This window comes from Aedes albopictus, chromosome 2 (genome assembly GCF_035046485.1).
Source record: "Aedes albopictus strain Foshan chromosome 2, AalbF5, whole genome shotgun sequence".
Lineage (NCBI taxonomy): Eukaryota > Metazoa > Arthropoda > Insecta > Diptera > Culicidae > Aedes > Aedes albopictus.
Window position 1 is genome coordinate 159004796 of NC_085137.1, and position 13024 is coordinate 159017819.

Here is a 13024-nt window from a genome sequence, read left to right on the forward strand (position 1 = left end):
ACTCCTGCTTGGACTCTGTATGATTACTTTCGTTTTTCCAATAATATTACCGGATTTCAGAATATATCTATGCCAAACCCCCTACAAGACCCTTGGAAGCTTAATCTTCAGAACTTTTGCATATTTCTGGCAAAGTATTTAGTAAATTTCTTCAATGTTTTCTGGCCAAATCAAGAGATCCGAAGAAGATTCATTTGAAAGCAATATTTTTAATGGAATTCCTGGATAACTGATTGAAATTATTGATAGATTCCTTTCCAAGTCCTATGCAATACAATCTACCCCCACTTCTAATCTAATCACTTCTATTCTAATTGAACACTTTTTAATTTGACACCTGCTAATCTGCACATCGTTCGAACTTAAAGTGGTTCAAATGCCATTCTGCTCATAAAACGGCGTTCCGATTCGTTTTGATTTGTAGCAAAAAAGGTTATCAGCAAAGTGTTTTTCAATACCCACAGGGCTACCAGAAGTTCAAATAAAAAAAGAACCCAGTTGGTTTGCCTAAGGTGTCGTTCAAACCAACGGGGTAGATAGTACAACTACAGTTGGATTAATTCCAAGATTTTAAGCGCAATTCTTTAAAATACATTCCTTGTAGGATGTTTGATGTTGTGGACATTCATAGCATTGAAAGCAGGATTTTGAAACTGCTGCGGTGCACTTGTCAACGCTTCGCGGTGCACCAAGTGCACCGCAGTGCACGATTTGAAAACCACTGTTCTAGAGCCATCCGTAGAGGATTCATTCATTGTGGAGCCTCGTAGCCGTGCGGTTAGGGTCACCAAGCTTATAATCGCACCATGCTATGGGGTGAGGGTTCGATTCCCGCTTCGGGCGTTGAAACTTTTCGTGAGAATAGTTTCTTCCCCGTTTCCACTGGTGCATGCTCCGTGGTCCGTTGTCTAATGTTAAGTTCAAAACAGTCTGTACAGCCGAAAGCTGAAGACGTTGTCCGTGTCTTTTATTTATTTAGGGCCGATTTCTTCACCCTGGCTTAGGCGTTAAGCCAGGTTTAACTGTATGGGTAAGCCTGGCTTACGCGTTAAGCCGAGGTGAAGAAATCGGCCCTTAGTATTACATCAAATTCAAGATAAAACTGAAACAAAAATATGTCTCCATAATACAAGGTTCGTGGCTGCTGTTCTTCATCCTCGCTCACGCCCCGATGATCAACAAGTCACGCTACACGTGAGCCGCACATCGTGCTCTCTGCGCTCCATGCCTTCTTATGCCAACCGGATCTGTCGCGAACACCAACTTCGTAGGGTTGTTGTCCGGCATTCTTGCAACATGCCCTGCCTATCGTATGCTTCCGGCTTTGGCCACCTGCTGGATGCTGAGTCCTCCGTAAAGTGCAGCGAGCTCGTGGTTCATCCTTCTCCGCCACACACCGTTCTTCTGCACACCGCCGAAAAACGTCTTTAGCTCGATGCCTCGTGTCCATAGAGAACCACCGGCCTTATTAGCGTTTTCGGACCGCAGCCCGTAGCAGGCCCGACTTCAGCTGATGATGCGACTTCGAATTTCACGATGCACGTTGTTGTCAGCCGGCAGCACAGTGGCCGGAAGCCGGACAAAACCTCAAAAATCGACTTCAATATTTTATTTTTCTAATATTTTTCTTCCATTATAGATACTTCAACTAAGATAACCCCAGTTTTTTAAGTCATTTGGTCAAAAATTGAGTCTTGTGGATTTTTTCAAAGTTGAAGTTTTATGTGTTACAATATTAGTATTTATTGTCTTTATTTTATGAGCTTCCTTCGTGAGTTTGTTGTAAGAGTTAGGAAGACTTGAATAATGTGACAATATTTTTTGTGTTTTTGGGTATGAATAACCATTACATTTCAGGGATTGTTTGAAATTCAATCATAAAACTATTATGTTTTTACAATATGCAAACATATTGACTTTTATGAAATTTTGGAGAAAAACTTCGTATTAAAGAGATCCAGTACTTGTTTAGGAAACATCAGAAAACGACGCCGTATCCCGGATCTTACGTGCAATTTTGTCTAGTTTTTGACTATATAGGTCACTGTTTACGCATTTTTGCGCTAAGCACGAAATTTTTTTTTTTCGATCAGGTCACAATGGAGCCGCATGGTTATGGAGGAAGTGATATAGTTTGAAGTTTAAATTTCATCTTAACATCTTCAAATTGACTTCAGAATACTAACAATGTAGTGTAATTTTCATTCTTGTAAGAGACTTTCACCAAGTCAGATGGTCATAAGGGGGGGGGGGGGGGGGATGTGGGTATGTCTAATAATGTAATGGCCACAACTTTAACATTTTTTATTATTTTTTGTAAACATTATTTTATATTTTGACAGAAGAACACATGAAGGTGGGTGCCCCAGTTAAAAACAGTAAGCTGGTGAGGAAAGGAGTGATGACTAAGTATGAATAAGCCTTTATTTTCTTAGACACTAACCACATGTTGCTTCACCAGATACAACTAACTCTTTTAACCTTCAAAATAAAAGAAAGACAAAAACAACCGTGAAAAACATGTAAAAATAACTACAAACTATTTCTCGTTGATTTTCTTAAACTGGTCGTTTCTTCATTCACCACAGTGACACAAATTCGTTGACATCTACGTGTTTCTTTTCTACACGCACATCGATACAGTTCAAAGCAACAATCCTTCATAAAATATAAAAGGAATTCATTAAACGGCGTTAAACGCTACGTTAAATATTTTTCTGCATAAACGTCGCGATCACCAAGGCAATCTTTGAATATTTTAATCGCAATTTTACGAAACGAACATTTTACACTCTTTAGTGAAACCCCTTATATTGGTTGTTTAAACTTGAAGTTTTATTGTATGTTATTCATGCAGTTCAGTTAAACACATTTCTACTGAACGATAAACAGAGTGATAAAGATTTTGAAAATATCTGTTGGAACTACTGTTCATAAATATGATTACCGATCTCTGATGATCGTTTATCAAAAACTCCCTTCAATATTGCGAATAGGAATTGCCAATTCTTTATAGATAGGGTTGTTTCGGTTGCTTCGACAAGTGATAGCAGGGATCGATGTATTTTGAAACGCAAACTCGGAAGAAAGTATATGAATTTTTTAAAACGAGATTGATAAAAAGCAATTCAAATTTTACGCAGTTCACTATATTAGACTATCTGACCCCATAACGACCTCCGTGCACCCACCGTAAAATGTCACGTGGTCTATGGGCAGTCCCTGAGAATAGACCACGTCTTGTCAGCCAACATTTGTGTGTATCTGAATTGATACATTGAAAGAAAACGTAGATAAACGATTTTTTCTAATGATTTATGTAGTTTTGAAGATTTTGGACCACCCTAACAGCAACAAATACACCATTATAGTTTATTTCAATACCAATACATGATTTAAGAACCTCCAAATTAAAAGGTTAATTTAAACCTACGTTCAGAAAGCACATCTTCTTCTTCTTCTTCTTCTTGGCGTAACGTCCTCACTGGGACAAAGCCTGCTTCTCAGCTTAGTGTTCTATGAGCACTTCCACAGTTATTAACTGAGAGCTTCCTCTGCCTATGACCATTTTGCATGTGTATATCGTGTGGCAGGCACGAAGATACTCTTATGCCCAAGGAAGTCAAGGAAATTTCCTTTACGAAAAGATCCTGGACCGACCGGGAATCGAACCCGTCACCCTCAGCATGGTCATGCTGAATACCCGTGCGTTTACCGCCTCGGCTATATGGGCACATCGTGATAGCTTATTATCGATTATTTTTACATGCTTTCCATAATCAGCGAATTTCATAATTTTGAACCACCCTAATATAGTAAAATCAAAATATATGATGAGTTCCATATCAGAAATAGATTTAGGGAGCTAAAATCATCATGACCTGAGAATTTTAGCAATTTCGGTTAACATTTGAGGTTTTGTCCGACTTTTGTATGAAGGCCCGCCACTGTGGGCAGTAAGGATCCGAGGTAGACGAATTGCTCCACCACTACGACGATATCCTCGTGTAGTAGATCATAGTAGGCTGACAAGGCGGACAAGAGACAGGGTAGTTTGACATTAGGGATGCTCAGATTGTAATAAAACCTTGAACCAGAAACACGTTGTTTCACTAAACCCCGTCTATCGTAACATTACTGCCCAGACGGATCCGGTCGTGTTCGTTTCCGCCTGCTAGCATATACTTTGCTTTTGAGGCATTCATCACCAATCCGATCTTTGCTGCTTCGCGTTTCTGGTGGGTGTACTGTTCTGCCACCGTTTCAAATGTTCTGGCGATGATGTCCATGCCGTCCGCAAAGCACACAAACTGACCGGATTTTGTGAAGATCCGTACCCCGGCTGTTGAGCCCAGCTCTTGACCCGGCTCGTCGCATTACACCCTTCAGAGCGATATTCGAATGAACTGGAAAGTTCACCCAAAACTCTTACGCAGTTCCGCACACCGTCCATTGGTATAGTGCACGCTTTAATCGGTATAGCCAGCTATCCAGGAATTTCCATTCATGATTTTACAAAGCTCTGTGCGGTCGATACTGTCGTATGCCGCTCTGAAGTCGATGAACAGATGATGCGTTGGGACCTGATATCCACGGCATTTCTGGAGGATTTATCGTACGGTGAACTGGTCCACCATCCGTAGGGGACAACCGGTTTTTTTTTATCGTTTTGTGTTTTGGTACGGTGGTGAATCTTTTTAGATCACAGCTTCTTGCGAAGCCCGCAGTAGGCACGATTTCGACTGACTTTAGAATTTCATGTCAGCCGTCCTGTAAGGGTTCAAGGCAGACAAATTCAACCCTGTCGTGTTTGATTTTGCCTACTAGTATGAACTTTGTTTTTGACGCATTCATCACTACTTTTGCCGCTTCGCGTTTCTTCAGGCGGTTGTACACTGTTATGCCACCGCTCCAAATATTCTGGTGATAGGGTAAATGATGATGGTTCGACCAACTGAAAAACTGATCATGGTTGGACCAATTTGAAAAATTACAGATTTGATCAACTTTTTCTTTAAAACTTGAGTCCAAGTCTTACTTTTGTCAAAACATAGCTTAATCTTTATTGAAATCAAATGGACTTTATGTATAATATCTCTAAATCATTTAATTAATTAAGGATTTTATTAGACAAAATGAATATGGTGATGGTTGGTCCACCGAATAATTGTGGTTGGACCTGTAGGGTCTAGTTCTAAGTCTAGCTCGAATCCAAAGTAAGATTGAATCTCGGATTCAATAAATCACGATCAGATGACTAACAGAAGATCTAATTCCTGAATTACTTGCACTCTGAAACAGCGTCTTTATATCACCACGTCACAGCCAATTCTGCCTTCCTGGATGGTTCCCGACTACTATGACCGTTTCTTTTAGTTGCCCCTAACAACGAGCACATGTCTCGGAACACCGATGCAAATCATCTCCTAATTATTTTATAATAACATTATCAATTTCCTACAATCCTCCTCTTGATTTTTTATTCCATAAGTGTAAAATAAAGTTTTTATTGTTAAACGCTTCGTTACAAAATCTCTTTCTAATTATTTGTCTTTTATTTCAAGTGCGATCTATCTAGAGTCAGGTTTTTTTTACGCGGGGGATACGTACCGCGTAAAAATAAAACTCAGTTCAAAATTCGAAAAACCGGGTAAAAAAAGTCTCACCATTTCTCGACGAATCATGCAAAAATAAAACGATGATTTTTTTTTTTTATATGGAGTTTTCATTTACGCGGCCGCGTAAATGAAAACCGCGTAAAAAAAGACCTGACTGTACAGTTTTGTTGCTTTGGTCATTTTCTCCGCGAGTGTACCCTATTTTACAAACTTCTTTATAATGTTGCTCTGAAATGCCCATGTTGCTAGTTTGAGGTAACTTACATTGTTTCTACACTGCTTCCCCGATTCATCCGATACTCCTTTCTATTCGCGTTACAATGCACTTCTCGTGGAGAAAATCTGTATTTATATTTGATCTGTAACCTTCTATTGTTTTCTTCATTCATTGCATTTCCACTTTCGTTTTAATCACAGTGTGCCCAAATTGCTTTTTTCATGTATAGGGGTCGCAGTACCGACCACTTTTGGCGAGTACCGGTATTTCGGTACTGAGGCTCACAGTACCGGTAGTACCGGTAAAATACCGGTACTGGAAAATTTTTCACTGAAATGAAGAGTTATCTATTTTGATCAATAAAATCTGCCATTTACCAGACATTTGTGAATTTCGGTTTTATGTCATAAAAACAAACCATGAGATTGTAAATAGAACAAAACTATAAATAGATAAAAAATATAGAAAAAGTTGTATGAAACTGTTTAAGACTATTGTTTAGCTTCTGACCAGTTTCACAGGCAGTACCTTAGCCAGTTTAAAATAAAACAGAAACAACCTTACATATAGAAAAATCAGATAGATAGCTACTGATAGGAATTAAACTAAATTGAAATCTAATTTCCCCGACCAACGAATCCATCCCACATTTCTAAACCCGTCTAATGTACTTTGCCCATATGTCTTGCTGCTTACCAGCACAGTACGATATGTGTATAGATCTACCTATTGTATTTCTGCCTCAATGATCGGGTTTTGTTTTTTCTGCTGCTGTTAGTAATATACATTCCATCGAAAGTGAAAGCAATCACGCGTTTCTGATTTCGTTGCCGATCCCGAAAATATCGATTTTTTGTGGTTTTAACCATTCGATTGCCCGCAGTAATATCATCCTCGGGTCATTAGACGCGCCGTGTGTGATTTAGTGCCAGTTTCTAAGGTGGTCACCGGCGAGGATATGCGAAATCACGGAAATAAGAGTGCCACGTGACTACCCGCCTAATCTGCCCCCGTCGTTCGATTCCATGCACAGCGATTGAAGTTTCTGTTCCGTGGATGCACCGTTGTGGGTTGACCCGTAACTAGAAGTGTCTAGAGAACCCCGCCCCGACAATACCCGGTGAGTCACCCGTTGCCCATCATTTGGTGCCGTGACCAGGATACTGGTTCCCCGTCCCCGACTACACAACGTAACCTCGAACGAGCCGCTGTGAGGCTTCCCGTCACACTCATTGTGCAGTAGACTGGTCTAAAGTTTATACTGTGGAAGTTGCTGAGAGATCCAGAAAATATAAATACAAGGCCTCCTGAGATTGGAGGTACCAGGTTAGTACCTTTCCAATCGAATAACCCCCCTCTTGCGGTACTTCTGGGTCTGTTTCGACCGTTTTAGTGTGCGACTGGATCACAGCCCATTGAAGAACTTCGGCATTGGTTCTTTTCCGGAATTTCGTCAAAGTATTACCGGATTACCCCTGCGCTTCATTGTTCCTGTTATTTTGATAAATACAAGGCCTCCTGAGATTGGAGGTACCAGGTGAGTACCATTCCAATCGCATTATTTCCCCGTTTGCGGTACTTCCTGGGTCCTTTCTGACCGTTTTAGCCCTACTGCGTTGGAGTAAGCGGGAACGATGCCGGACGAGAAGCGGTTGAAGGCAAAAGAGACGAAGCGGAAGAACGTTCTCGAGGCGCTGAAGCGATTGGATGCATTCGTCAAGAACTACGATCCCGATCAACACCAACAAGAAGTTCCCCATCGTTTGGATCGCTTGGAGAAAGTTTGGTGCGCATACGAAATCGTTCAGGAAGAGTACGAGGAGATGGATGACTCCGAAGAATTCGTCCAGAAGAATTTGGAGCTACGCGGAACTGTGGAGGAACTCTATTTCCGTGTGAAGGCTGGATTATCATCGAAGGTACCACCCCCGCCAAGCCCCACTGTCGCTGTTGCCCCCGCTGCCCCTGCAGCTCAACCAACTTTGGCCAATGTAAAGCTGCCGACGATTTCGCTGCCAGAATTCGACGGAGATTTCAACAATTGGCTGACGTTTCACGACACTTTCATGTCGATGATCCACTCGTCGACGGAGATCTCCCAGGTCCAGAAGTTCCACTATCTCCGTGCAGCATTGAAGGGAGAAGCGGCCAGACTGATCCAGTCCATCACGATCACAGCGAATAACTACGCCGTCGCTTGGGATACGTTGGTGAACCGCTACTCTAATAAGGCCATTCTCCGCAAGAAGCATATACGAGCCTTGTTGAAGCACCCCAAGATCCCGAACAACAACGTCGAAGCCCTGCACAAAATCGTCGATGAATTTCAGCGCCATACGAAGGTCCTGGAACAGCTAGGCGAACCAGTTGACCAGTTCAGCTCGATCCTCATTGAATTGCTGGAAGACAAGCTGGACGATGCGTCGCTCACCGCTTGGGAGGAATCCATCGCGACGAACGCTCACCCAACATACAACGAGATGGTCGATTTTTTGCAGAAACGCGCCCGTATACTGGAGACCATTTCGATCAATCGCCCGCAGAACAATGCTTCCAAGTCGTTTAGCCACCCGTCAGCTCAGAAAAAGCCCAGCCAGCCCAGACTAAGCTCGAACGCCGCCACCGAAGTTTCGTCGAAGTCCTTCCCAATGTGCCCCGCATGCGAGAAGCAGAAGCATTCGATTTTTGATTGCTCCATCTTCAACGGTCTAGATCCACAAGGCAGAATGAAAGTGGTAACGGAGAAGAGGCTTTGCAGTAACTGTTTCCGCAGTGACCACTTTGCTCGCAACTGCCGTTCGAAGTTCAGCTGCAAGCACTGTTCAAGACGCCATCACTCGATGATTCATCCCGGACCTGCTGAGATGGAGAAATCCGCTCCCGAATCAGGATCTGGAAATCCTTTGCCAGGTCCATCCAGCGTGGTAACAGCTGTTGCCGCAATCCCGACACCCGAGGTCGTCTCCACCGTTAAATCGTCCAATGCCAGCGTTTTGTTGACCACAGTGGTGCTCATAGTCGTCGATGTCTACGGACAAGAACACGTGGCCCGTGCCCTGTTGGATACAGGATCCCAACCGAACGCAATCAGCGAACGCCTGTGTCAGCTGCTCCACCTTCCTCGGAAAACTGTTAACGTTCCAATAGCTGGAGTTGACAGCACTGTTACGAACGCCAAGCATGAAGTCCGAGCAGAAATCAGGTCCCGTGTCGTCAACTTCTCGGAATCCTTGGAATTCCTGGTACTCCGGAGAGTTACGAGTGATACACCTTCAGCATCGTTCTCGACCTCCCGGTGGAACATCCCCGAAAACTTCGCCCTCGCCGATCCCGACTTCAATACTTGCAGAAAGGTGGATATGATCATCGGCGCTGCGCATTTCTATCCGTTCCTCCGAGATGGACGTTTCCGCCTGATCGACCAAGGTCCCTTACTGGTTGAAACGGTATTTGGCTGGATAGTTTCTGGCAAATTTGAAAACCCAGCAGAATGCAGCAATCGACCCGCCGTAACTTGTCATGTGGCGACAGTTACCTCCGTGAGCGAGCAACTCGAACGTTTTTGGCGTATCGAGGAGCTGAATGGATCGGACTATTCCGTTGATGAGCAGAAGTGCGAGGATTACTATCGCGAAACAGTTTCTCGTGACCCGAGCGGTCGCTACGTCGTCCGAATGCCGAAGCACCCCGAGCACGACCGAATGCTAGGATCGTCGAAGTTGTCTGCTGTTCGTAGGCTGAAGTGGTTAGAGCTGAAACTGGCGAAGGACGAAAATATGAGGATACAGTACCATGATTTCCTCCGCGAATACGTCGCTCTCGGCCACATGACTCCAGTTCCCGATGGTGAAGAGGGTAGTTCGAACGTTTTTTATCTCCCGCACCACCCCGTACTGAAGGAGTCGAGCAGTACCACGAAGGTGAGAGTGGTATTCGACGGCTCCGCCAAGACAAGTTCCGGATACTCCCTCAACGATTCCTTGCTCGTCGGACCAGTCGTACAGGACGAACTGCTTAGCCTCATCCTCCGATTTCGAAAGTTTCCGGTTGCATTGGTGGCAGACATCGAAAAAATGTACCGCCAAGTCTCGATGAATCCCGCAGATCGCCCTCTCCAGAGAATTCTATGGCGGTTCGACGCTTCTGAGCCAATTCAGACGTATGAGTTGGGTACCGTCACTTACGGCCTCGCCCCGTCCTCCTTCCTCGCCACCCGTACGCTTTTGCAGCTGGTTGAAGATGAAGGCACCCCGTTCCCGAAAGCTAGCACGGCCATCAAGAAGAACGTTTACGTGGACGACCTCATCTCTGGACACAACAGCATCGAAGAAGCCATCGAACTCCGTGAAGAACTGGACTGTCTTCTGCAGAAAGGTGGTTTCCGTTTCCGAAAGTGGTGCTCCAATTCCCTCCCAGTTCTGGCTGGCCTACCTTCCGAGTTACTCGGGACGCAATCGTCTTTGAAGTTCGATCCCGAAGAAAGCATCAAAACACTCGGAATACGATGGGAACCGGAAGCAGATCTTTTCCGCTTCGACGTTTCCGTTACGATCCAGAATAAATCACCGACCAAGCGCACCATACTCTCCACGATCGCTCAGCTTTACGATCCTCTTGGCCTGATCTCTCCCGTCGTCGTCCAGGCAAAAATTCTAATGCAGAACCTCTGGCTGTTGGCGTTGGACTGGGATGACGAAGTTTCTCCAGATCTCCAACGAAAATGGGCTCAATTTTGTGAACAGCTTCCCACCCTCTCCAACTTCCGCATCGAAAGGTTTGCTTTCGCCCCAGGTTTCCAATCTGCGGAACTCCATTGCTTCGCAGATGCGTCCGAGCTCGCATATGGTGCCTGCATATACGTTCGCTCTGTTGCCGCTGATGGACAAGTGCAAGTGAATCTCCTAGCTTCAAAATCTAAAGTGGCCCCACTAAAGCCGCTTAGTATCCCGCGTCTTGAGCTGTGTGCAGCTCTTCTTGCCTCTCGTCTGTACGAGAAGATTGTCGGCTCGTTGGACATGGAGTTTGCTGGAAGCTTTTTCTGGTCCGACTCAACAATAGTTCTTCAGTGGATGAAGGCACCTCCACGAACGTGGAAAACGTTCGTAGCGAACCGTATCGCTGAAATTCAAGCTTCAACAGTTACTTCGCACTGGCAACACGTCTCCGGGAAAGAAAACCCTGCAGATATGATATCCCGTGGAGTTTTCGTCGAAGAGCTGATCCGCAGCGAGCTGTGGAAGCACGGTCCCCCGTGGTTACGTGAAGACAAATCAACGTGGCCCTCCCAAGGCATCCCAGAAACCAAGTTCAGCGTAGAAGAATTGGAGTTGAAAAAGAATGTGATTCTGACTACCCAGATTCTCCATCCCGATCCACTTTTCGAAAGGTTTTCGTCGTACCAAACTCTTCTCAATGTAGTCGGATTCTGCTTTCGTTTTTGCCACAATGCCCGTTACAAACAGCGACGTAACTCCAGCAGTGTACTCTCCGTTGCCGAACTTCATCATGCCAGGACAGCCCTGGTCAAACTCGTCCAAGCTGAAACGTTTCCCGATGATCTGCAGCGCCTAAAGAAAGGGTTCATGGTGTCCAGTAAATCGCCTCTTCGCCTGCTAAGCCCATTCCTAGACGCTGACGGGCTGATCCGTGTCGGTGGCCGGTTACGGCTAGCTGACACATCATACGACGTGAAGCACCAAATCGTGCTCCCTGGATTTCACACGTTTACCCGCCTCCTACTGAAATTCCATCATCGCAAGCTAGTTCATGGTGGGATTCAGATGACTCTCGCAGTCGTCCGCGACGAATTCTGGCCACTGAACGGTCGGAAAGCTGTTCGGAGTGCTATTCGGAGCTGTTACGAGTGCAGTAGGGCGAACCCGCAGCCGATTCAACAACCGATCGGCCAGCTGCCGATTGTCCGAGTCACCGCAAATGAAGCCTTTGTCTGCACAGGGGTTGATTATTGTGGTCCCGTTTTTCTTAAGCCCGTCCACCGTAAAGCTGCAGCCCGTAAAAGCTACATCTGCGTTTTTGTCTGCTTGAGTACAAAGGCCGTTCACCTCGAGCTCGTCAGCGATCTGAGCACTCCCGCTTTTTTAATGGCTCTCGATCGTTTTGTCTGGAGACGAAACAGGCCTCAGCATTTGTACTCCGACAACGGTACAAATTTCATCGGCGCGAAAAATGCACTGCACAAGGTGTATCAAATGCTTCAACCCGGACCCGATAGCGACAAAATCAGTAAGCATCTCGCCGAAGAAAACATCCAGTGGCACCTGATTCCCCCGCGTGCCCCCAACTTCGGTGGTCTATGGGAGGCCGCCGTAAAGGTGGCCAAAGCCCATCTGGTCCGTCAACTCGGATCATCATTGCTGTCCTTCGAGGAGCTAACGACGATTCTAATCAGAATCGAAGGATGTATGAACTCCCGCCCGCTTCTTCCACTTTCCAGCGATCCTAACGATCTGGGAACTCTCACACCCGCACATTTCCTCGTGCGGAACATGATTCGCCCGCTCCCCGAAGTCGATATAAGAAACGTACCGCTGAATCGCCTCAACCAGTACGAGAAGCTCCAGAAGTACTCTCAAAACTTCTGGTACAGATGGCGAAACGAGTACTTGAAGGAGTTGAACCAGCAGTACTGTGCCAACCCGAAGCGCTACCAGGTCAACGTTGGTGACATTGTAATCTTGAAGGACGAATCCCTTGGTCCTGCCCGCTGGCCGCTAGCCCGCGTTATGGAGACGCACCCTGGCCCAGATGGTGTAACCCGTGTTGCAACCCTCCGAACGTCATCCGGGATTCTGAAGAGAGCAGTCTCCAAGATATGCCCGTTGGAGTGTGCCACTGAAGGCTGATAGGATAAGTACACTATAATTTTGTGAATTCTCTTTGATTATTTTGAAACTTGCTTTTCAAAGGTGGCCGGTAATGATAGGAATTAAACTAAATTGAAATCTAATTTCCCCGACCAACGAATCCATCCCACATTTCTAAACCCGTCTAATGTACTTTGCCCATATGTCTTGCTGCTTACCAGCACAGTACGATATGTGTATAGATCTACCTATTGTATTTCTGCATGTACACAGATCGAAAACGGAGTGTAAAATTCTGTGTCATATGATGCACATAATTGGAGCGTGGCATATCACAGAAGTTTACATGACATATCATGTAAAAG

At 45.1% G+C, this 13024-nt stretch overlaps 1 protein-coding gene across 1 annotated transcript; it reads left to right on the top strand.

Annotated features, from left to right (window-relative positions):
- Window positions 1–7469: 7469 nt before the first annotated feature.
- Window positions 7470–12698, top strand: LOC134286246 (uncharacterized). Its single transcript, XM_062847830.1, has one exon. It carries the CDS (start codon window positions 7470–7472, stop codon window positions 12696–12698), a length of 5229 nt encoding a protein of 1742 aa, XP_062703814.1.
- Window positions 12699–13024: the final 326 nt, after the last annotated feature.

Excerpts from the sequence above, each read along its gene's own strand:
- LOC134286246 (XM_062847830.1), top strand. The coding sequence starts at position 7,470 with ATGCCGGACGAGAAGCGGTTGAAGGCAAAAGAGACGAAGCGGAAGAAC.